Source organism: Mustela lutreola, chromosome 1, assembly GCF_030435805.1.
Source record: "Mustela lutreola isolate mMusLut2 chromosome 1, mMusLut2.pri, whole genome shotgun sequence".
Lineage (NCBI taxonomy): Eukaryota > Metazoa > Chordata > Mammalia > Carnivora > Mustelidae > Mustela > Mustela lutreola.
The window spans coordinates 271,847,618-271,871,327 of record NC_081290.1 but is presented as its reverse complement, the minus strand read 5'-3'; the positions used below and the strand labels follow the sequence as shown (position 1 = coordinate 271,871,327).

At 53.3% G+C, this 23,710-nt stretch overlaps 2 protein-coding genes across 3 annotated transcripts in view; both read right to left on the bottom strand.

The window, feature by feature from the left end:
• The window catches only part of DGKZ (diacylglycerol kinase zeta), a 42,123-nt gene extending 33,034 nt beyond the window's left edge, over positions 1-9,089 (bottom strand). The window contains exon 1 of one of the 2 annotated variants that reach the window (XM_059141003.1): positions 8,388-9,089. In XM_059141003.1, the coding sequence (XP_058996986.1) occupies positions 8,388-8,599 (212 nt within the window). In that variant the 5' untranslated portion in view covers positions 8,600-9,089. The remainder of the gene's footprint in view (positions 1-8,387) is intronic. The other variant, XM_059141004.1, reaches the window with a different exon arrangement.
• A 7,050-nt stretch (positions 9,090-16,139) lies between these two features.
• Positions 16,140-23,710, bottom strand: part of CREB3L1 (cAMP responsive element binding protein 3 like 1) — a 34,868-nt gene continuing 27,297 nt past the window's right edge. The window contains exons 6-12 of the mRNA XM_059140961.1: positions 23,251-23,400; positions 23,030-23,088; positions 22,771-22,839; positions 20,789-20,888; positions 19,745-19,871; positions 17,039-17,306; positions 16,140-16,850 (exon numbers count right to left, since the gene is read on the bottom strand). Of these exons, the coding sequence (XP_058996944.1) occupies positions 16,814-16,850; positions 17,039-17,306; positions 19,745-19,871; positions 20,789-20,888; positions 22,771-22,839; positions 23,030-23,088; positions 23,251-23,400 (810 nt within the window). The 3' untranslated portion in view covers positions 16,140-16,813. The remainder of the gene's footprint in view (positions 16,851-17,038; positions 17,307-19,744; positions 19,872-20,788; positions 20,889-22,770; positions 22,840-23,029; positions 23,089-23,250; positions 23,401-23,710) is intronic.

Here is a 23,710-nt window from a genome sequence, read left to right as displayed (position 1 = left end):
GGGACAGCGGCGGAGTGGAAGGAGTAACCAGAACAGAGCCAGAAGATGTGGGCTCCTGTCCGGTTTCTGCCACTTACTGGATCAGGTCAGCGAGGGTTACTTCTCTGAGTCATCTTCAACCCAATAAGGTAGGATGTAAACAGACAGACTGATGAACCTATGTCAGGGAGCTTTTCTGAGCCTCAGTTTTCTTATCTGTAAAATGGAAGGGAGCATGAGAGTAATAATGGGGCTCATGGAGGTTAGTGAGGATTAAATAAGAGGTAAAAGGGTTTACAAATGAAACCGTTCAGTTAATATTTATTCAGTGCCTTCTGTGCATCAAGCACTATATCAGACCATGTAATAATGAGCGAGGAACAAGAGCTCCAACCTCACACAGCTCAGATTCTGGGGAAGACACCTAGGAGACAATATATGAAATAATGTCACAAGTGCTATAGAGAAAAATGAAGCCAAAATGAAGGGGAAAGAGTTTGATGAGGAGGAAAGAGTTTGGTCTCCTACTTGGATAGGAGATCAGGGAAGGCTCCTCTGAGGAGGTGACATTTGAGAACAGACCTAAATGAATCAAGAGAGCAAATGACATGACTATTTGGGAGAACAGCATTCTAGGTAGAAGGAACAGATGCGGCAGAGGCCCTGAGTAAGGAAAATACTCGATGTGTCTGAAAAATAGCAAAAAGGCCTGCTGGACTTTGAGGCCTTTGTGGAGATTTGGTAAATAAATAGTAAGGCATACACTTTCTCTTTATTGTCAGGGTTGGTTCTGGGAGGGAAATCGTCCCTTCCTCAAGCATTCTTTAAACCACATTGCTCTGTAATTAGTTCTTGAGCTTTGTATGTGTTTGTTACCCCAGAAAAGCTGTAAATTTCTCGAGGACAGAAATGGTGTCAGTTCAGTTCAATAAACATTTACACTACAGAACTTGCAGACACAGGAATGCACACGATGCCATCCAAGCCCTTGGAAACCTCCATCTGGTGCTATAGTCACCTTTGTGTCCCTCATGACATAATATTTCTCAATAAATATTTGTTTAATAAATCATGCTATGTCATGAATAATTAACACCCAGTAGTGATAAAACAATGGCTAATATTTCTTGGAAGAGTTCTGTGCCAGAAGCTTTGGAATCCTTACGACGACCCTATCCTATTATTTTCCTCCTTTTACAGATGGAGAAACTGAGGCCCAAAACTACTAAGCTCCTTTTCCAAGGTCACCACTATGGTAAGCCGTAGAATTAAGAACCTCACCCCAGAGTCTGTATCCTTCAATAAGACATCCCTGGCCTCTCTGGGGTTGAGACATAGCATGGTGATGACTCCGAGGCTCGGCACTCCCCTTTCTGCAGCTCTCCCTCCATCTCTGAATTTCTCTGGGCAGGTCCTGTGTGCTGCAGCCCATCAGAGACTCTGCCAGCCAGGCCAAGGCCTCTTTTAGAAGGCGACTGTTGCAGGGCCGTTTATGCCTCTCCCAGGGATTCTGCAAGGAGCTTGAGCAGTTAAACAGAGGAAATGGGGCTGGGCTTGTTTTTAGTCTGAGGCTTCTGGCAGCCCTGGAGCAACAGAGAGCAGGAAATGTGACTCGTGAAGGGGAAACCAGACAGGCTGGAGGCTCTGAGAGGCAGAGCAGTCCTGACTGTGGGACCAGGATCCCCCTGGGCTTGTGCTCCTCTAAGCAGCCAGTAATTTCCAGGTGGAGTTGGGAGAACAAGGTTGGAAGGGACAGGTGCACGGTGCTGGGGAGGACGCCCTTTACCATTCCTAGGACGACATGTGCCAGCACTGGGGAGCTGGGGACCCCTCAGAATGCACCTAGATACACACAGGAAGAGGAATCTGGGTAAGAAAATTATTCTGGGCTTTGTTGAGGCCCCAGAGGGTAAGGTGTTCTACTTTCAGTGGCCTGGATGAGCAAGAGGGAGCTGGGGAAAAGAAATGTACCAGGGCACGAAATGCTCAACCCACGATCTGGACAGCCTCTGCTCTCAAAACCAGCCCAGCCACCCTCCTTGGCCTGACCTTCGAGGCTCCTTATGCTCTGGTTCCCAGTGTCTGTCTTTCTTTCTTTCTTTTTTTTTTTTTTTTTTTTGCCTCTTTGTCCAGGCTTTCCCTGTGGAGATTTTCTCTCAGCTCACACTATGCCCGTGTTTGCCTCACAGTAGGTGCTCAATAAACATCGCTTCTCTTTTTTTTCACACTTGCCTTAACATGCCACCCTTACCCGTGCCAATCCCTTCCGTCTGTGATGTTCTCCTTGGCCTGTCTGCCCGTCAGGCTTGACCAGTCAAGTTCTCCATCCTTCCAAACCCAGGCCCAAGAAACAAAAGCGGGAAAGTGAAAAGAGGCCCAGATGCAGGATCTATGGGTTCGAACTCCAGCCCTTCGCTGTGAGACTTTGGGCACGTCCCTTAACATCTCTGGGTTGGACCAGATGATTTCTGAAATCTCTCTGTCCTGATTCATTTGGCTCTCCTTCCCAGCCTCCAGGTTTTTCCTTATTCATTTGTATGAAAATATTTTATAAATACCTAAGTCTCGAAGGTGGTCCTAGAGCCAGCATTCTCACTCCACTGATTTATCTCTGACATTTACTTCTGTCCCCCCAAATATTCCTAGATCAGGAGACCTTTGATACACATCAGTTTTTTGTCTCCTTACAAAATTCTTGACCCCTGCGCTGCTCTTAACTCCGCACTGAGCGCATAGTATGAGCTCAGTAACTTCCCATGGAAGTGGAGAAATGCTGAATAAAGGTACCCAACAGACTGAGAGCAGAAGGAGGGAGACTGGCTTCTGGCTTGCACGAGGGGCTGTGGTGTGACCTGGGGAACTTTTTGAATCTAAGTCCCTCCTCAGCCACTAGGCACCTGCTGAAGCCCTTGGGAGCCATCCAAACCCCAACAGCACTTGCCGATCGCTGGCCTCTGCCCAGGTGCGACGCCTCTGCCCCCACAGAGGAGACAGATGTACCTGAGTAGGGCTGCAGGTGCACCTGGCTAGTGACAGATGGAAATTTGATTAGGCTCCTTCTGGGCAGCCTCATGAAAGCCATGTGCAGGAAGAAATCGGGAGTGGGGAGCTGGGATCCTCCCCCACTGTGAGGATAGCACTGGAAGTTCAAGGGCAGTCCCTCAAACCACGATCTTTCTTGGAGACTGTCCCTGGGCACCTCCCAGGTCCCCAGGCCCCCAGGCGGGAGGTGAGAGGAGCCTGGGTGGTTCTTTCATTACTCTGGGCCCGCTGGGCCATTCCCTCCCACCCGAGCTGTAGGCAAGCCCCTGCCACCAGAGCCTCCTACCCTCATCTACCAGGTCATACATTGTAGTTGCAGAAGCCACCTTTCAGTCCTCATGCCTCCTGTCTTATTACCCCTCCTAGAGAAAGGTATATTTAGAGCCAAAAGAAAAGATCCTTAAAGATAAAGTCCAGGCCCTTGGAAACCTGACAGAGTAAAAAGGGCTTTGAAGTGAACCGCCCAGGAGCCCTTGAATCCCCACGTACTCTATGAACACTGCCTAGCCTTCCCTCGGCAAACATCTGTAGGTCAAGAGCACTGGTCAAGCACAGTCAAACTTAGCAGAAGCCAAATCTCATCCTAATGCTTTCCCTAGCCACTTTGTATATCCTTGAAGAGAAGTCTTCCCCAGCCTGTTCCAACCCTTGCCTTTGGGATCTAGACCCTTCAGGCGCCTCTGAATGCTCTGCTCTGAAATTGTACCAATCGAAGCAAAAATGAGACTCCAAGCCAGGCTTCCTGATGCTTGGCCCGGGATTGTCGGCAGCATGCCGGACAATCACCCTTTCAAACTGGTCCTCCCAGCTTCCTTCCGAAATGCCCAAATGGCTTGTGTCCCTCTGGTGCCGGGGTGGGGACATGAGCTACTGGGGCAGGGGGGAGGGCATGTCCCAAGCACTGTGCGCCACAATAGGGTTGGAGAAGCCCCGCTTTGGGATCCCAATCCCTGCACTGCTCTTGGCCCCACCTTTGGGCACTGCCCTCCATGGCCTTTGACTCCCTAGTCAGCAAGAACCTCGGGTCCCTGAGGGGAGGAAGGATCTCCAGGCTGGGCCTGGTCCCTGCCCTTCCCAAAGGAAGGAAAATAGATAGACACCCCCCAACTTCCAGCTTCCTTTGGCAGCAGACCCCTCCTCCAGCTCCAGCTCAGCTCTCTGCCCCCGGTTTTTGCATTTTTAATTCAGGACAGAATGTGATCTCTTGCAGCTCCTTGCTTTATCCTGTTGCTATTTAAATTACAAATCGGCCCCATCTCCCTGTCACTCTTGGGTTATTTTTAGCTTCTGGTAAATAGCAGCAGGGAGAGTTGGATCAGGTGCCCCTCCCTTGAGGAGCTGTGTCCCTGCAGCCCCGTGCCCACAGGAGGGGCACCCTTCCCTGCCCGCTGGCGCCCCCAGTCGCTCCCCTCCTCCCAGCCCCTCTCTGGGGGTGGAGGGGGTCGGGGGAGAGCTACGGCCTGGGACGTGAATCGTGAATCGTGCTCAGCTCTTGCTTAGTCTCCATTCAACGCTGCCACTCCCAGGTCTTCTTATCCATCACTCAGGGCTGACTTCCCTCAGGGGTCTTCCTGGACACCCTCTCCCACCCCCCCTACCCCGCCCCCTCCCCGGAGTTCCAGCTCTAGAGAGCCAAAGATCTCCTAACTTGTGTCTCCTCCTTGCTACCAGTCAGGAATTTTACATATCTTATCTTCTTCAATCTTCCCAGCCCTTCTCCTGTGCGGGTATTACTGTTCCTGTTTCCCACAGGAGGAAACAGGGTCAGAGGGGAAGGTGACTCAATCAGCTAGGAATTAGCACCCAGGTCTCTCTGACCCCAAAGACCGCATGTGTGTGTGCAAGCCCTCTCTTGGTGGGAATGTGAGTGCCACTTCACTGAACGCCCAGGTTGATTCTCAATGCCAACCATCATTGTCTTTCCTGTGTGTTTGTTCCATCGCATCCCATTGGATTGGGGATGGGCAAACCATGGCTGATGGGCCATATCCGGCCTGCTGCCTGTTTGTGGATGGCTGTGAGCTAAGAATGGTTCTTATAATTTTAAATGGTTGGAAAAAAAGCAAAAGAATAATATTTGTGACAGTGGAAATGATATAAAATTTAAAGTTCAGGGTCTATAAATAAAGTTTTACTGGAATGCAGCCACACTCATTCATTTACATATTGTCTGTGGCCACTTCTGCGCCACAATGGCAGATTGTGGGACTTGCAAAGCCCAGGATATTTACTATTTGGCCCTGTACCAATCTTACTTTTGGCAGGGGAAGGGACCATGTCCCATTCTTCCGTCTCATGCAGCACCTGGCCCAGGGCCGGAACTATAGATGGAGGTGCTGGTCCTCCTTCAGGGTCCTTTTGAGGCCACAGGAGTGCCCAGCTTGGGGGAGCCCCCTGCCAGCCATACGGGAGTGATTCAGCTCACATGTTATCTTTTCTCTCTCCTTCAGCTTCTTCACAGGTTTCAAAACGTGCTTCTCTACCCAGATCACCTTTTGAGATGCTCAGGTCCAATCCCAGACTTCCTATAGCTGGGTCTCCAGGGATAGGACTTTAGAAAGGGTTTTGGGGGGGGGGGGGTAATCCCCAGGTGATGCGGTGTGGTAACCACTGGGCTTAGCTCCAGAAGCCCCAGCTCCCCATCTTCTGACCCTTTCAGATCAAACCCAATGTCCTTGGTACCCCTCTGGCTTTTCCCAGGCTGGACGCTGCCCTCCAACGATCTCCTGAGCCCAACCCTGGGCATTCAGGACTTTCTCAAGTATAGGGGAGATAGCTGTCCTCAAGCCCAGATGTGGATATGAGAAGTTCTCCCCACTTCCCTTGCCCACCCAGAGTCACTACTGGCCCATACCTGCCATCTTTCCATCCTGCCAGGGCTGCATCCAGCCCACAGTGGGGCTGTGGGAACCTATTTCCCAGAAGCCATTATGTCCCTAAAAGCTTTTAGTGTCCTGCTGAAAGCCCCCGTCCTCACTTACGTCAGAGACAGCCCGGCCTCAATCCTGCTTCCGCTTCCACCCCTCGGCCCTCGGATTTTTGTGCCTCCGCATTTCTGTCTAAAAGCCTTTTCTCTCTGTGAAGGGCTTTCAATTGCTTTTCTTAGCAACTCCTCACAGCGGGGTGGGAGGTTTATCTGCGAGCCAGAGCAGCATGGAACTGTGGCAGGGGGAGGATGTGAAAAGGCCACCATGGGTCTTAGGCTTACCAGCCCCCTCCCACCACCGCCCCCCCAACCCCCCCTCCACCAGACCTGTACCAGGAAAGGTGGCATCAGTCACCAGGCCATGCAGGACTGCAGCCCCACGGTAGGGCTTAGCTTGAAACCCAGCTCATTCCACTGGGTTGCCCTGAGAAGCCCAGGGTTGTGCTTTTCCTGGGCTGCTTCTGCCCTTTCCCCGGGGAGCTCTTGCCTTAATGCCTTGTGCTGCCCTGGTCCTAAGATGGGGCTCCTGGCCTGACTATAGGGTGTGAGGAGGTACCTTGCATGATCTCTCCAGGTGTGACAGCTGGATCCCACCCCGCCCCCACGCTGTCTCCTGTAGCCCTCACACAGGGGATGTGGAGGTCTCCTGATCCTTTCACAGTTAGAAAGGAGGCACAGCTGGGCCACCCTGCGTCTTTTGTGACTAAGGCCTCAAGTTTGGGCTGAGGAGGGGTGTCCACTTAGGAACCAGCCTGGGGGAGATCCCAGCCCTTGCCACTGCTTCGGGGTTGGGGGGGGGCACACGCATGCGTGCTCACACGCATGCATCCCGTCTCAGCCCTTTCATTGTTCTCTGGTTCCAATCCTCTAAGCCTTAAACCCCATTCTGGCCTCCTTTCCAGCTTCAGATGCTGTGTGTCCCTGTTCCACAGTCAAGGAAAATCTTGGGGTCATCCTCTTATGGGATAGATGAAGAACTGAGGCTCAGAGACAGAGAGATTGTCCAACTCAAACACATATAGTCAGGCCCTGGCAGAAGTGAGGTACAGGCCAGGCCTCTGGACTCCCAGACTCATACTTCTTCCAGGATTCTACATTCTCTGTTCCATTGCCCGTCAGTCTCTGGTCCTCTCTCCTCCCCCAGAGGACTTTCAGGGGCTCTGTTATCTGCAGCCAGAAGGCAGGGGACAGATGACGACCTCCTCCCAAACTTGTGTCCTGGAAGAACTGGAAATGGAACCCCCTGATTCCTTACATACCCCAGAAAGTGAAGGTAGAGCCCACGTGAACCCAACCTATTTTGTATTTATTCTGAGTATCTCACTTCAAGATGGTGAAGTTTTCTGCCCTTCTCCTCCATCCTACCTCAAGTGATGGAGGCCTGATACTATCATAATCCATTTAAGTCCTTCAGGCTCCCAGGGCTGGGCCAGTTTCACGAAACCCCCTCCCAGAAGCCCCAGGGAGAAGCCGGGCAGCGTGAGACATCTCAAGTCCCCAGGTTGTAAACTGACAGGAAACCTGTCCTCTCTAACGGGGCCGATGGCTTCAAGGACTGCAGATGCCTCAGTGTCCCTGTGGACCCTCCAGAGGAGGTCACTCTGGTCTATGGGATTTAGAGGGGCAGCAAGTCCAAGTTGAGGCTGTGGTCTGGGAGAGGAAGAGGAAGGGGAGAGCTGCCCCTGCCCCGCCCTCACCCACTCCTCATACCTATCCTCTGGGTAACTCACCCACTCTTGTTGGAGGGGCAGCCCCCCTTCCTCACTCCATTCTAAGTCGTAAGTGTGGTCTCTGGGACCCAGTCCAGCCAATTCCTCCAGGAAACTTCCTGGGCAGAGATGGCAGGACCCCAGAGGCTGGGAACCTTGCACAGGCAGAAGATTCAAAGGAAGTGAGAGGTTCACCGAACCACTGGGGATGCCAGTGAGGGCCCCACAGGGCAGAGAGGTCCAGGTGGAGATTCCTGCTTCATCTCTAGGCAGCAGAGTCTCAGCCATGGTGTCGGGAAGCACCTTAGTCACTTCTATAAGCGAGTGTCTAGCACACGGTCAACCCATGAGAAAGTTCAGGCAGGGCCTATTGCCTGAACCCGGGTCCCTCTTCTCCCAGAAGAAGGGCCCAGGGGCCATCTCCCAGCTCTCCTCAGCAGAGAGGTTTGATGTCTTGGTCATTTCTCTCCTCGGCGCCTAGTACAGTGTCTGGTACTCAGTTAGCATCAGTAATCCCCATGTCGGATGAATAGGGCAGTTCATAGAGAGAGGGGCTCCCAGAAGCGCCCCTTCCCCTTGCACACGGATAGCAGAGCCCCCTTGGTAGTCATCTCTGAATCCCCAGGGCCTAGAGCAACGCCAGGCAAGCGGCGGGTCCTCAAAGAATGTTGACTGAAGGGGGGGGGGGTGGTCCCCAGCTTTGAGCTTCCCTCTGCCCCCATTCTCCTTACCTGTAGGACACCTGCTTGCGTAGGTGCAGCTGGCGGAACCGCTCCTCCACGGGGGGCATAGCGGCCATGCCCCGGGGTCCCTCGGGCCACAGCTGCGAGACCTCGGCCTCCTCCCCCCGCCGGCAGCGGCGCCGCACCACCTCCTCCTCGGCTGCCCGGCCGCCGCCAGCCCCGTCCCCGCGGGGCCCTGCGCCGCCCGGCCCCTCGGCCATCCCGCGGCCGTCCTCTTCCCGCGGCTGCTGCGGCCTTTCGGGCTTGCCCGCTAAAGTTCAGTCTCCCTTCCTCCTAGGCCCGGGGACGCGAGGCGGGGAGCGAGGGAGGGGAGCCCTGGGGCCCGCACGTCCCTCCCGACGCCGAGGCTCAGACGACGGGAGCGGCGATTTGCCCGGCGACGCGCCTGGGGAAGGCTGGCTGGGATCGTCCCGCGCCCCCGGGGGTCCTTGGTAGGTGTCGGGGTGCTGCGTCGTGCGCGCTGGGGCGCTCCCCTGACGGCTGGAGCCCGAGCCCGAACCGAGCCGGAGCCCAGGCGGCGAGCGCGCTCCTGCAGCCGCCGCCACTGCCGCGCATCAGAGTGTCACCTTAGAGACACCCGCCAGCCCGCGGGGTCCGGAGGGGGAGGGCGCCTCCCCGCCCAGCCAGCCGGCTCGGGGCACGGAAGGAGCGATCCCGGCCCAGCCGGCGGCGGGCACGAACCCTGCCCGGGGCTGAGGCTGGGGGTGTGGGGCGTCCGGCAGAGCCCACCCCTGCAGCACCTTCCCCGCACCCCGCTTCCCGGCAGCTGCCAATCACCGCCCCGCCCGTCAATCAGCTGCTGCGGTGCACCCCCCCTCCACCCCCCGCAGCCCTTGTCCCGCGCTTTCTGGCTCTGGCATTCGCCGTGGCGGCGGGCAGGTGGGGAGGGGGAGGTCGGGGGCGGTGACAGGAGCTGGCTTTAACCCTGTCGGCGCCACGAGAATTTAGAGATCCAATTAGACCTGGGAAAGAGCACAGTAAAGGGAAAATGCTCTGGGGTGCATTAAATTCGGGGATGGGCCTGATTGCCGGTAACCCCTTCTCTAGGCCTAGAGCTCTTCCGGACTATTCCAGGAGAGGGACCCGCAGCTGGGGGTGGGGGTGGGGCGGAGAATGTCCAGACCCTGGAGCCGAGGTCTCAAGGCCCAGATAGCTGCTTTCTGTGACCTTACCCCGCTAAGGTTCTTGGGCTAGGGTCTTCCAGAAGGTTCAGTCATCCTCCTGGGTCAGTTGATGCTGATGGGAGAGGAGGAAACCAATTCAGAAAGGAAGGACTAGAGAGGTCTCCTTGGAGTCCATTTTGGACTCCTCTATTTCCCCCTCCAAATACCATGGTTCCCCCTTGCATACTCTCCTCTTGTCCCTGGGATGTTCATCATCTGAACCTCACATCTGGTTGATGATGGGACCCTGGTTGACTTCTCAGATTTAACACCTCCATTTCACTGTCCTAGACTCATCTTCCTGAAGCTGGCCTTTGACCATAGCACTTACTCCCCATCTATGGAATTTAAGGTCTCCCTTTGCCTATATATTAGCCTGGCATTCAAGGCCTGCCTCCATCTTTCCACATACTATACTGTGGTTCCATCCATTTCCTTCCACTCATCTGCGCTCCTTATTCTGGGAATTGGCATGAGGCCTGTATAGCATTGTTCATCTCCAATCTCCTCCTGTTGATGTATTTCAAATTCCGGGGCTCCACTCAAATGCTCACTCTTCCAGGAAGTCTTCCTGGATGGCTCCAGCTGAAAGTCATGCTCCTTCTTCCCAGACCCTATTGCCCTCTTCACCAGGTATCCAGTGTGTGTCTGGTCTAGTCTATGGTTTATCTTTGGCCACTGACAGTGAGCCCAGGGAGGTGGGAAGCACCAGATTCCCAGAGCTAGAGAATGGGCTACAAAGGGGGACAGCTACTTAGGGTTCCTCCAACTCTAATCGGTCCTACAGTGGTCGTCCTCCTACGTGTCCTTATACAGGTTGTTCCCGTGGCCTGGAGTGTGTCCTCTTCTCTAAAATCCTGTCCATTAGTCAAGGCCATTCTCAAGTGCCACATCCCCCAGGAACCCCTCCCTGATCCTCTGCTACAGATGTTGTCTCCCTCCTTTAGCCCTAGAACTATTTCCTGGGCCTCTGTCAGCACCCTCCCCTTCACACACGAACAATAACTAACATCTCATTTGATTCTCACCACAACTCTGGGTGGTAGATATTATCACTTCCTCCATGTTACAGATGAGGACACTGAGACGTCATTCAAGTGATTCAAGCAAATAAATCACTTATTTAATAAATAAAACTACCAAAGGGCAGGACCCGGCTTCCCTCAGCTCTGCGTCCCACCTTTCTCTTGGTCTAGTTCTCCTGTGTTGGGTGAATGGAATAAATGGAAGTGCATTTAAACTTCTTGGCCACAGAGTAGCTTCCTCCCTAAATCCAAGTTCTAAAGAAGCCCACCCTTGGAGGAGGTGAGGCAGGGTACTTGGGAGCCATCCCCTACCCCCAACCTCCCAATGTGCCTTTGGGTTTGCTAATTTTCCTAGCAGCCTGGCCCAAGGTAACCTCCTATACCATGAATTATGGTAGTTCGGGCTAGATTTGACATTCCCTCACCAGCTGCCTAGCTGCTGGGTTTCCAGGTTGGTTTTTCCTTCAGCTCTTTCCTGCAGAGCTCTCCCCGCTGAAACCTTTTTAAACTAAAGCATCTCCCCTTCGTCCTCACACCTCCCCCCAACCCCTCCCTGCCCCACCTTAGGACCAGCTGTTGACTGTGTTATGGGTGAGTTGTGGCACTTGCTCACTTCCCAAGAATCCAAGGGAAGAATGAAGGCCCTCTCCCCTGACTAGTCCAGCTACCTTCTGCAGCCTCTCCCGGCTGCAGCTAGCTGCTCTGATCATCTCCAGCCCACTGCCTCTGCACTCAGAAAATAATAGCTAATGCCTTTTCCCTTGTTTACTGCGCAGCTGACCTTGGGCTGAGAGCTTTGTGTGCAAGCTTTCACTTGCCCCTCACAGCACCTTCAGGAGGGTGGGGACTATTTCACAGATGAGGGCACTGAAGCTCTGGGAGCTGGGTGCCTTGTTAAGGTCAAGTGCAGTGCAGACGTCAGGACCTCCACCCTTAACTGCCACTCTGTTGACAAAGCAACTGAGCCTCCTTTGGAGATGAGTTCCCAGCCTGGCTCCCCTAGCGACCCAAGGAGCACCTGTTACCTACACCCCAATTTGGCCAGCTGGCTCCTGGGACCATCCAGCCCTCTGGAACTGGAACATCGCTCTGACTCACTCCATTTCCAGGCATTGCCCACAGTTGTTCTCCCTGCTTCTAGGGCTTCAGTTTCCAGTTGTAACCAAGGGTCTGTTGTGGCAGTCTGGATGGGATGGCTGGCACTGGGACAGCCATCAGCTGTGTGCGGGGCCAAGCTGGCTGCTGGCAGAGCATGGAATCTACAGGTCCATCACCAGGGACACGTGAGGGATGTGATGCATGACCCTGAGGAGGTCGTATGTCAACAGGTGGCTTGTGCAAGCAGACTAACCCTGCATCCTTACAGAGGCAGGAGAGACTGCTCTGGGTAAACAGACTTTGGGTGGTGATTATAGATAGCCTCGCTTGGATTACCTCACCAAGCCCTGAGCTCTCTGGATTAGTTGTTCTAGGTAGCTCCAATGTCCTTGGATTTTAAAAAATATTTTATTTATTTATCTGATAGAGAGTGAGCTTGTGCACGCAGAAGTGGGGGGGGGAGGGGTAGAGGGAGATAGAGAATCAGACTCCCCACTGAGCAAGAATCCCAAGGATCCCAGGACTCTGGGATTGTGACATGAGCCAAAGGCAGCCGCCTAACCAACTGAGCCACCCTGGTGCCCCTCCCCACCTTTTAAACAAGATTTATTTATTTATTTGGGAGGGAGGGGCAGAGGGAGAGCCAGAGAGAAACTCAAGCAGACTCTGCTGAGTGCTGAGCCTGTTGGGGGCCTGGATCTCATGACTCTGAAATCAGACCTGAACTGAATGGGGGTCTTCTTCAGTTTCCTGTCTCCTCACATTCTGCATCTGCAGAATGCCCTCCCTTTGTCTGGGCTTCTCTGGTTCCAGAGTGGACCACTCCATCCACTCCATGAATCCTTGCTCCACCCGCCTAATCCTCTTCCCTCTCCGTGGGCTCCCTGTCTTCTAGAAATAACCATGGTCAACTTTCTCCCATCCAAAAGAATCACCATATTGTACACTTGAAACTAAACTTGTACTGTATGTTAACTAACCGGAATTTAAATAAAAACTTAAAAAAAACGAACAGCCCCCAGATTGCTCTTGATCTCACCTACCTCTGCCCTCCAGGTGCCACCTTCTGTTCCTTCCTAGCACAGCTCCTCGAAAGAATGCAGTGCATCCCAGGTCCCCCTGTCCCCTTCCCATCCATCCCTCCTGTTCTCACTTCCACCTCACCTCTCCCCAAAACAGCTCTGACCAAGGTCACTGGTGACCTCCTCATTGTCCAAGCGAGCAGACACTTTGTGTTCTTCTCATCTTTCCCAGCCTCTCAGATGTCATCTGACTCCACTGATCTCCACTCCTGGAGGTTTTCCTCTGTCAGTTTCTGGGCCACTCTCTTCTCCTGTTTTTTTTTTTTTTCCCTCTCCGATCATTCCTTCTCAGCCTCCCTGTACACTCCTCACCTTCTACTGTCTCTTCATGTCCATATTCCTGGAGTTCTGCCCTCACCTCTCTTCCCTTTATGTAGACTCAAGACTTGAACACACCAGATGCAAACAATGTCCTTATCTCCACCAGGGATCCCTTCTCCTAAGCCCTAGACTTCCATGTTAACGGGAATATTCTACAGGCAGCTCAACTTTGAGGTGTGCTCAAATGAATTATTTTCTCCCCAAACCAGCTCTTCCTCCTGTATTCTCTGTCCCCTCTGATGATCCCATCAGCCACTATGGCCTCCATGTCAGACATTTCAATGTCATCCAGGCTCTGCCCTCACTCCTGCACCCCACAGCTAATCTGATGTCAGAGCTGTTGTTAATTCTTCCTGATTATCTCTGGACTCTGTCTCATCCTTGTATACCACCTGCAGAGCTGTGGGACAGGCAAATCTGATGATCTCACTCTCTGGCTTAAAAACATTCAGTAGCTCCCCATCACCTTCAGAATGATATATTCTTGGTTTAGATCCCGGGAAAGGCCATCCTTTTCACCAGGGCCAGGACTCAGGTGAGGCTAGCTGAGTGCCTGTGTGTACAGTTTAAGGAGGGGCTTGTTCTCAGGCTTGTTTGTACAAGCACCTCTATGCATAGGGCATCCTAACCCTCCTTGGCTCACTTCGGTCCTGGCCCTGTTTCTCATGGCTCCACACCTTTGCCCTTGGCCAATCTCTCCACTTCCAACACCCTTACCTCTCTCTACCTTACCAAGTCCTACCCATTCTTTGAGACTCAGTTCAAGGGCCACCTCCTCTGAGTGACCCTCCCTGATTCACCCAGTCTGAAGTCTATGAAGTCCATGTTGCCCTCCATCACACCAGCCCCGATGGCTGGTTTACTCCCCAGCCTCCACCACCAGCCTAGCACCTCTGAAGACAGTTTGTTGAGTGACTAACAGAGGGATCAGACGAATGTCAAGAAAGAGGTCTGCTAAAAGTTATTGTTAATGAGGCTGGAGTTTAGGGCCAGGAGCCCAGTCTCTCGTGGCCTTGCCATAGAGGCCTGCATGTTCTAGCAGCTCAGACTGATGCTCAACAGCAGGCAGCAAAGTCCCTATCCAGTGGTCAAGACGAGGCTGTGAAGGAAGAGGGAGAGAGGATGGCCTAATGGCTAGTTCTGAGGTTCTAAGGTTCCACCAGCTGGTGGGCAGCTGGTGTAGGCACATCCCACCACCACGTCCTGCTTCTGGGTAGGAAAGTAACACACCTGCATGATGAAGTCCAAATGCCTTAGAAAGACATTTGAGTCCCCTTGGGATCTGGCCCCTGGTCACCACCTGGCCTCAGCTCTCTACCATCGGGCTGTTCTAAATGATTTGAATTTCCTTGAAGTTTTCCTGCTCTCTCACATCTGAGAGGCCTTTGCTCAGGCTGCTCCCCTTCTTCTGAAATGCCCCTTTCCTCTCTCCTGCCTGCTTCCAACAGTCCATGTTGCTTTCTCCAGGAAGCCCTCCAGTCTGGCTGAGGTACCCTCCTTTGTGCTATGACAACACCCTCTAGCTTGGCCCTTAGGAGGGGGCTCGATATTGCCTCTAAATGCACAGCTCATCTTTCTTGGAGTCACCATGGGCCAGGACCTGCTCTAAGCCCCTTACATAATTTACCTTGTTGACTCCCACAACTACCTCATTCCTTGGGTGTTATGTCCTGTTTTACAAATGGGGAAATGGAGGGCGCCTGGGTGGCTCAGTGGTTGGGCCGCTGCCTTCGGCTCGGGTCATGATCTCAGGGTCCTGGGATCGAGTCCCGCATCGGGCTCTCTGCTCGGCAGGGGGCCTGCTTCCTCCTCTCTCTTTCTCTGCCTGCCTCTCTGCCTACTTGTGATTTCTCTCTGTCAAATAAATAAATAAAGTCTTTAAAAAAAAAAAAAAAAAAAAAAAAAAAAAAAACAAATGGGGAAATGGAGGCTCAGAGAGATTCGGGTTATATAGTATCTCACGTTCCTATGCTGTGTAACAAATGACCATGAACATGGAAGCTTAAGATGACATATGGATGATCTCAGTTCCCATGGCCCATAGTCAGCTCAGTCTTGCTGGCCCTGTGTGTGTGTGTGTGTGGGGTCTCATCTGGAGCCGAGATGAGGCATGTTGAGGTTTTGGTGGAATTCAGTGCTTTGCCACTTTGGCCCTCAACTCCTGGAGGCCACCCCCTCCATGCACTTTACACATAGTTGTTTGCTTCAAGGCCAACAGGGGACTGTTTCTTCTCAGGAAAGGCTCAGTGCCTTTAAAAAAAAAAGAAAGAAAGAAAGAAAGAAAGAAAGAAAGAAAGAAAGAAAGAAAGAAAGAAAAAGGCTCTCACCTGATTAAGCCAGGCCCACCAAAGATAATATCCGTTTTGATGAACCCCAAATCGGTTGATTTGGGATCTTCATTACAGCTGCAGAATCTCTTTACTTTTGCCGTAAAAGGTCACCTAATTATGGGAGGACATCCCCTTGTATTTACAGGTCTCCTGCACACCCTAGGGGAGGGGATTAAATAGGTGTGTATGGGAGGGAGAGGGGAGCAGAGGAGAAGCAGAGTAGGGGCCAGGAAGCTTGGAGGCAGTATTAGAATTCTGGCTACCATGCCCAGCTAGGGAGCGGCAGCCTCAGGAGTTAAACATAGATCTTCTGACTATGGAGCCTGCACCTTTGACCCAGCTGAGGCAGAGGACACGAGGGCTGAAATGTTGGCAGGTGTCAGGAGGACCACACTGGGTAGAGCATGGGAAGTGTCTGGCACAGTGTCTGGTCCACAGGACAGGCTTGATCCTAGCAGTTCGCATCCCCAAAGGCCAAGACTGTGGCTGATCTGCTTCTCTGCCTCCATTGTCAACAGTTGGAGGAACAGCCTCCAGCGGAATCCTTGGAGCATCTAGTCGGAATCCTGCACCTCGCTGGAAGAGGGAGAAATGCCCCCCCCCACATACCCACACCCCCAATGAACCCCTGGCAGAATATAAGATCGATTTCCCCTTCTCACTCCCCATCTCTCAGTCCTGGTCCCCTCCCCCACCATGAAGAAAGGCACAAAGTCAGGAATTGATGCTGAATCTTTTTTTTTTTTTTTTACTTTTGCCTTCTTAAAGCTTGTGCTGAGCTGATGGAAGAAGCAGTTTGGCAATTAAAAAGGCCCAGCGGCTTGGGCAGCGGCAGGGGAGGCCGGGTGAGGGCCAGGGTAAGAGCAAAGCCCGCACTAACTTCATAAAATATAAAACAAGGGAGGGGTGAAGGGAGGATGGAGACTTGTAAAATACAATATTTTAGGGGATTGGCAATAATAAAAAATAAGGTTCATTATTTACAAACAATTTCTGTTCTTGGTCTCTGTACAGTGGGGTGGGGGGTGAGGGGGGTGTGTGTTGGTGTGTTGATGGGTGTGTTTGTGGGTGGGGGCAGGGAGGCAGTGGTCCAGTCGGTCATTATGAGAAAGGAGGGGGTCAGCCCAGTGAGTGGTTTATCTGAGAAGGACGGATGGCTGTGGGAGGGAGAGGTGAGAACAGAGTGGTCCGCCCAAGGGAACAGTCCAAATGTGATGGGGAAAGGAGAGGCCCTGGTAGGGAATGGGGCAAAGAAGGGCTGGGGCGAAGTGGAACCCCTTCTCCTGGGGTGGGAGCCCAGGGGGCAGGGGGACAAGCTGGATCCGGGTTAGAGAGCAAGACCACCCCTCTTCCGGGTGCCAGAGGGGACGTCCTGTGTCCTGGGTCTTGATGCGCCTAGGAGAGTTTGATGGTGGTATTGGGGCCGAGATCCCTGGAGAGAGAACAGAAGTCTGGGGTGAGTCTGTCCATCCAGGACCTTTTCACCACTCTGCACGCTGGATCAGAATGCGGGTGGGATGGGGCCTTGGGGAGCGTGGCTGAGATGGGGTCCAGCCCCCCTCCCCGTGGAGAATGGGTGGAGCCTGGGGCCCGGGAAGGGAAGGGGCCCCGCCCACCTACCTCTCACGGAACCACTCCTTGGGGTGAGAGAAGTCCGGGCTGGTACCGTTTCCACTGATGTCTTTCGGCCAGGCCTCGCTCAGGTACTTGGTGGTCTCGTGGGTGCTGTCCAGGTGGTCATGCTGCAGGTGGTCCTGGGGCCGCTGCTCAGCCGGCCCCCCGGGCTTGATCTCCCAGCCGTCTGGGGGCTCCACGGGCAGCAGGGCGCTGCGGCCATCCTCCCACGAGCCTGCCCCCTCATCGTAGAACAGGAGGCTCCGGGAGGGCACTGACAGAGAGCTGATGGTGAGCCTCCGGGCCGAGCCTCCCCACTCCCAGCCACATTCCTGGCCCACCAGTGAAGTACGAGGGCCTGAGTCAGAACCCCAACTCTAACACTGCCCTTGGGTATGACCTCTGGTGTCTTAGGCCTTTGCTTTAGCCTTTCTGAGCCTCAGTTTGCTCCTCCATAAAGTAGGCATACTAGGGTCGAGGTCGTGTGGATATGGTTTGAGACCGTTATGGACAAAGTGATTGAAACTGTTCAGTAAGAACTCCGAGAAAGTAGTTCTTCCCAAGCAGAGGGTACCAGGGTGGGGCATCTGAGAACTGGGGTGTTTTTTTTTTTTTTTTAAAGATTTTATTTATTTATTTGACAGATAGAGATCACAAGTAGGCAGAGAGAGAGAGAGAAGAGGAAGCAGGCTCCCTGCAGAGCAGACAGCCTGATGTGGGGCTCAATCCCAGGACCCTGGGATCATGACTTGAGCTGAAGGCAGTGGCTTAACCCACTGAGCCACTCAGGCGTCCCTGAGAACTGGGTTCTAATCCTACTTCCACTACTCACTTCCTCTGAGACCTTGAATCAAAATTCTTCCATTTTTCTTTTTTGTGGAGATTTTATTTTTTTGAGAATGAGCACAAGGTGGGTTAGGGCGGGGGATGTGGAACAGCAAATTCCCCCCTGAGCAGGGAGTCCAAGTGGGGGGTGGTGAGGGGGGGCTTAGATAAAGGCGTAACCCCCAGAGCCACCCTGGCTCCCTCTTCCCTGTTCTAGGCCCTAGTGTGCCCTTCAGGAAAATGAAGGAAAAGGAAACAGTTTGTTGGATATCTACCCTGTGCTAGGCATTGTGCAAAGCCCTTTGACCTGTATATCAAATAACGAGCATCTCACAGAAACTTCTGGAAAGGGGATATTCTTAGGCCTGTTCCAGAGAACAGGTAACTGAGGTTCTAGCTTATCAGGTACTTTGGCCTACATAGGGCTGCCTGCCTCCAGGATCTACCACCACCTTCCAGGCCCTCAGACCCTGACCTAAGAGAGTATGTGAAGGACACTCCCTGCCATTGAGCAACGCAGCAGCCCGGAAAGCCAGCCGGCTCCAGAAGCCATTTCCTACCACAGACACACACACTGGGCCTGCCACCCACTGCATTCTCTCCAAGGGGCTCATTCATTCCCTCCCTTCCTCGGACTCCCTTTGTTCATCCACACTGGCCCAACCCCCCACTTCCCTCCCTTCCTCTCCTCGGGCTTCCTCTACCTCCAAATACCCCAGGGCGCCCCTGGCCTTGGAAAACGGATATGTGACTTTCTCGACTCTCACACCCCCAGGGCCCACCTCCCTCTGCAACTGTCCTGTCTCCTCTAAGGCCACGCTTGTCCAGGGAGTGGTTTTGGCTGGCCACCTCCACTTCCTCTTCCTCTAACCCTCCCCACCCCTTCCTCCTTTCAAGGCCCTGATGGTCTAGCTCATTCTCCCTGCCTATCCCTCCTTCTTGAATCCTACTCCTCCCCGTCGCCTTCCTCTCTGACCCCCATCTCTTTCCTCTTCCTCCTCCTGTCCTGCCTGATGATTTGTTTCTGGTAGACAATGTGACCGTTAGAACATTCCTCCGTAGGTCTACCTGAAACACCTTCCTTGCCACCCACCTAGTGTACCTTTTCTTGCCGCCTGGCAAGGTCTTCAAAAAGAGAGGGGATGCACTCAATGAGTAAGCGCCTGCTGTGTACCAGACCCTGTGCTAAGAGTGTGTGTTCCCTGTGCCATTTAGTTGTGACAACGGCCATGCTTGGGGAGTGCAGAACTGGGACTTCCGTTTTTCAGATGAAGACACAAAAGCTTAGGGAGCTCAAGACATGTGCCCAAGGTCAAGCAGTTAGCAAGTGGCAATGGCAGACATGACGAACTTTGAGGCCCCATGCTCTTAATCACCATCAGTCCCCCGCGGGGTGATAACTACCTGAGCTCCCACCACGGCTGCCCCTCCTCTGCCTTGCTTGACATCCTGGCATTCCTTAACACGATGCTTCAGCCACCACTGTCTGATCAGAAAGTGCCCTTGAACCCAAACTCATGTGCTATCCCAGTCCTGAAATGCTAATTGTTCCTGGCAGATGCCCTTTAACCACTGGCACTATATAATTCATGGGGGCCGGCGGGGTGGGGGGGGCGGCAGTAGGGTGGGAACATTCCTGCTGTCCCCTAATCACCCCCCAACCCCTGCAGGCCACTCTTGGGTGGGCTGGGAGATCAGGGAACCTGCAGCATAGCCCCATTTCTACAACTAACGTTGAATAAATCATGGACCCATTGGGGGCCTCAGTTTCCCCATCTGCAAAACCAGGAGGTAGAATAAGATGTCGCCAACCCGGAACCTGTCTGGCTCCTGGCTGATGCCCAGACGTTGGGACTGATGGAAGATGGCCTGGCCGAGAGCACTCACTCTGACTGGCTGTGTAGACGCTGTCAGCAGCCACGGGGTCTTCCTTCACAGTCTGGGAGCTGGAGGAGAACTCAGGGAGGCAGGGCACAAGGGAGCCCAGCACCAGAACGAAGCACAAGGCTGCCACCTGGTAGTGGAGAGAGCGGGGGTCAGAGCAGGTTGGGGGAGGGTGCAACGCCTGCCACCCCCAATTCTTCTCCTCCAAAACAATTGGTATAAAAAGCCTGGTATTTTTCCAAGAAAGCAGCACTCAGAGCCAACCACCTCCTAGATGTGCGGTCTTCTCCCCTTGTTGGAGAAGGTGGAGGAGGCTGCTCAGGCCATCTCAGCCCCTCAGGGGCCACCACAGGCAGTGTCAGAAAAAGAAGGAAGTAGTCAACATGGATATCACCTATAAGGTGGGAAGTCAGGACAGGGAAAAAGGAATGGGGGGATCCTGGGGGGGGAGGGGACAGAGCATCACACCAGATTTGCAGCAGGACAAGGAAGAGTCACACATCCGGAACTAAGCCACGCCCATGCAGTGCCTGACACCAGACAGCATGAGGATCTCAGAGGCCCCAGGGAGTAGCCAGGAGGTATCAGGCTGCACATTCCTAAGACAGTGTGCAGAACCTGAAGATGCCTGAACCACACCCTGCACATTCTTTTGGGTTTCTAGAGATTTGCTCAGCCTTCTCCTCACTCACTATTCATTCCTGTAAGAAAGAACCAAGTGTCTCCCAACCTTGTGTCTCCCTAAGCCCTTTCCCCCTTAGGGTATAGAAGCCGCCTCCTCAAGGGACTTGCCCTACCTCCTAACTGGGTTCATGTGCGTTGCTGCACATTCACATTGTGTTAGAACTGGTCAGGGAAGGTCATGTTCTAGAAGGCTCCATGCGCTTGGTGAAAGAGGCTGGGGTCTTCAAGAGCCAGCCCAGCAGGCACTAGGGTGGTGTACCCTGGTGGTGTTGCCCAACCCTCGAGCTCTGCCTGCCTTCCTAGAAAGCCAGCCTGGGGAACACTTGTCCTTGCGTGGCCCTGTGGTGAGGGAAAAGCACCTACCATGAGGCAGGTCCCAGTCTGGGTGGCGGCCATCTTGTAAGGTCTTGAGATCTTGTTGGTGACCAGAGTCTGGAGCTTCTGCAGCTGCTGGAGCAGGGTCCTGAGGAGGGCACAGTGGTCACCCAGCAGGCATCTTTGCCTCCTGGAACTTTCCCAGAGAGTCCCCGGACTGGCCCCACACTTGGCTTCCACATCAGGTGCCCGTTTCGGTCAAGACAGAAAAGGTCACCTCCCGGGTGTCCTGTCTGTGGTGTGGCCTGGGGAACCTGGGGTCTATTGGGGTGAATTTTCTGGGTCACCCTATGGGAGCTCAGGGGTGCTCTGTGGTGCTCCTTGCCAAAGTGGGTTTGGAAGGTCTGCCCCACCTGGGCTGAGGTCACCTTTATCTTCACCTACACCAGTCACAGCTACATTGACTTTTCTTCCTTTGTACCCCACGACTGCCAGAACGGATAAGAAAGCCATGTCTGGTAGGTGTCAATTCATGTTAGCTTTTCTTCTCCTCTTTTTTTTTTTTTTTTTTTTTTAATGGTGTAGAGAGGGTCCAGTAAATAGTAGGTACCATTTTGGTTAATTTTGTCACTGTTGCTTTTATCCGGGGACCTGTAGCATCTTATTTCTGTTCGTGGATTTCCACGTCAGTCTCCTTCACTAACTGTGGGCTCCCTGAGGGCTAGGACTGGGTCCCACGCAACGTGGAGCCCTCTGGGCACACACGGGGGTGCTCAGCCAGTGCCTGGCCAACTATAGTTTAACTCTCTTTCCTCCACCTAGCTGGCCAGTGGGGCTGCAGTTACCAGAATGTACAGCAGGTGGCGAAATAGCTCCAAGGGCCTGGCCCTATTTTGGGCCAAGAGAGGAATCTGGGCCAGAGGTCTCAGAGGGGTGAGGGGTGTGGGCCCCCGCCCCCTTCCCTGAGTGGGGGGCATTCTCCAGGTCAATTAGGGGGAGTGGCTGGATCCTGCTGGAGAAGCTGGGGGAGAAGGAAGGAAAGAAGGAGAAAGCCTTCTGTTGAGCACTGGTTAAGTACCAACTGTCGTCTCTTGTTTCAATTTACCCCAGCAAATAATTATTAGAGACCTACTGTGGGCTCATGGCGAGGCACTATCAAGAATTCAGAATAACCATAAAAAAAAAAAAAAAAAGAGGAGAAGAAAAGCTAACATGAATTGAGCATTCCTAAATGCCAAGCACAGTGCTGGGCCTTTTACCTGCACTGTGTCATTGAATCTTCCTAAGAATCCTGGGAGATAGAGCTTCTATTGTCCCCTTTTAGATAAAGCAACCGGGGCCCAGAGAGCTTTAATGGTTTTCACAGGATCACAAAAATGGCAGAGTAGGATTAAAAAACCCAGGCTGTGACTTTAGGTAGCTGCTACGTGCTGGGCCCCATACTGAGGTTTCTCAAAGGAAACAGTGCGTGTGAATCACGGAAAGATCTTGGTGAAATGCATATTCTGATTCTGCAAGGTGGGGTGGGGGTGGGGAGAGTTCTGAGATCCTGTGGTTCTTACAAGCCCCCAGGTGGTGCGGATGCTGCTTATTGATGAGAAGAGCTTGGAGTGGCAAGCACCTGTGCCAGGGGTTCTAACATTAGGGCTCTAATGTTAGGGTATGTCAACATCACCTGGAGGGCTTAGTAAAACACAGATTGCTGAGCCCTCCCAGGAGTTCCTGATTCAGTAGGCTGGCTCCAGGCCTGAAAATCAGCATTTCCTATAGTTCCCAGGCCTGGGGAATTCCGCTTTGAAGGCCACCGCCCTATACCAACTCATTTAAGCGGCTCACCTACCCTGTCAGGTGTCTAGACCTATGCGTGGATGAAGGATGGGAAGCCAGGGGTCGCAAGCTGCAGGGTTCCATGTTTCTGGGGTTCCTGTCATCCTGAACTCAGCAATCTGGCCTGTCTCCTGCCTATGCCAGAGCCGGGCCCTGCCTGGAGAAGGACGGGGATCACGGACGATGCAGGGGGCACTACCTACCTGTTGGCATTCTCCAGGGTCTCTACCTTCTTCCACAGTTCGTTGTTCTCTGATGTAAATGTCTCCACCCTGAGGGGGCCAAGCAGACACAAGCTCAGGGGCAGTCCCCAGGTTCACTGCTGCCCCCTCTGCACCGCCCACCCCTCCCTGAGTGCCCCTCCCATCCCCACTCCTGCTCTGGTGCCCTTGGAGCGAGCACTGGGGAGAGGGGCAGGTGGGGAGTGGGTCCCAGGCCTGCCACCCTGCTCAGAATGCTTACTTCTTTTCTAGACATTCCACGTACTCCTTCTTCTTACGGCGGCTCTCCTGGGCCGAGATCTAGAGGAGGAGGTCCCAAAACAGGGGTTACCACAGCCACATAGCCATTTCCGGGGGGGGCACAATTTTAGGGCTGTTATCACCAGGGGAGCAGAGGCTTCCATCCACCAAGGAAGCAGGAAGCAGCCCTGGGGCAGGGCCAGGGTCCAGCTCATGCCTTACCTTATTCTTGATTTTTCTCCGGACCCTCTTTAAGGCCTTTTCTTCGGCTTTGGTGAGGGGGAGTTTCGTGGGGATGGGGTAGCCCTCAGCAATCAGGGTGCGTTTCTCCTCCTCTGTCAGGAGCAGTGGCCCTGATGTCCCTTGTAGTTTCTGTGGGAAGTCAGACATGCTGGTTAGGAACCAGACAGCCCTGGGTGCAAATCCAAGCTCTGCCATAGACTCTGCGTGACTCAAGGAAGGCATTGACTCTCTCAGCTTCGGTTTCCTAATCTGAGATAGGGTGGACTTGGATTAAATCCGCTAACATGAAAAAAAAAAAAATCCGCTAACATGTAGCAACAGTGCTGGGAGCCCAGCATGTTAGGTGCTCAGTATATTATCTCAGGGTGGGCGTAGGGGCCCCCCAGACTCCATCCTGGAATCCACAGCCTCAAGCTTACTTGTTTGGAGCCACTAGACA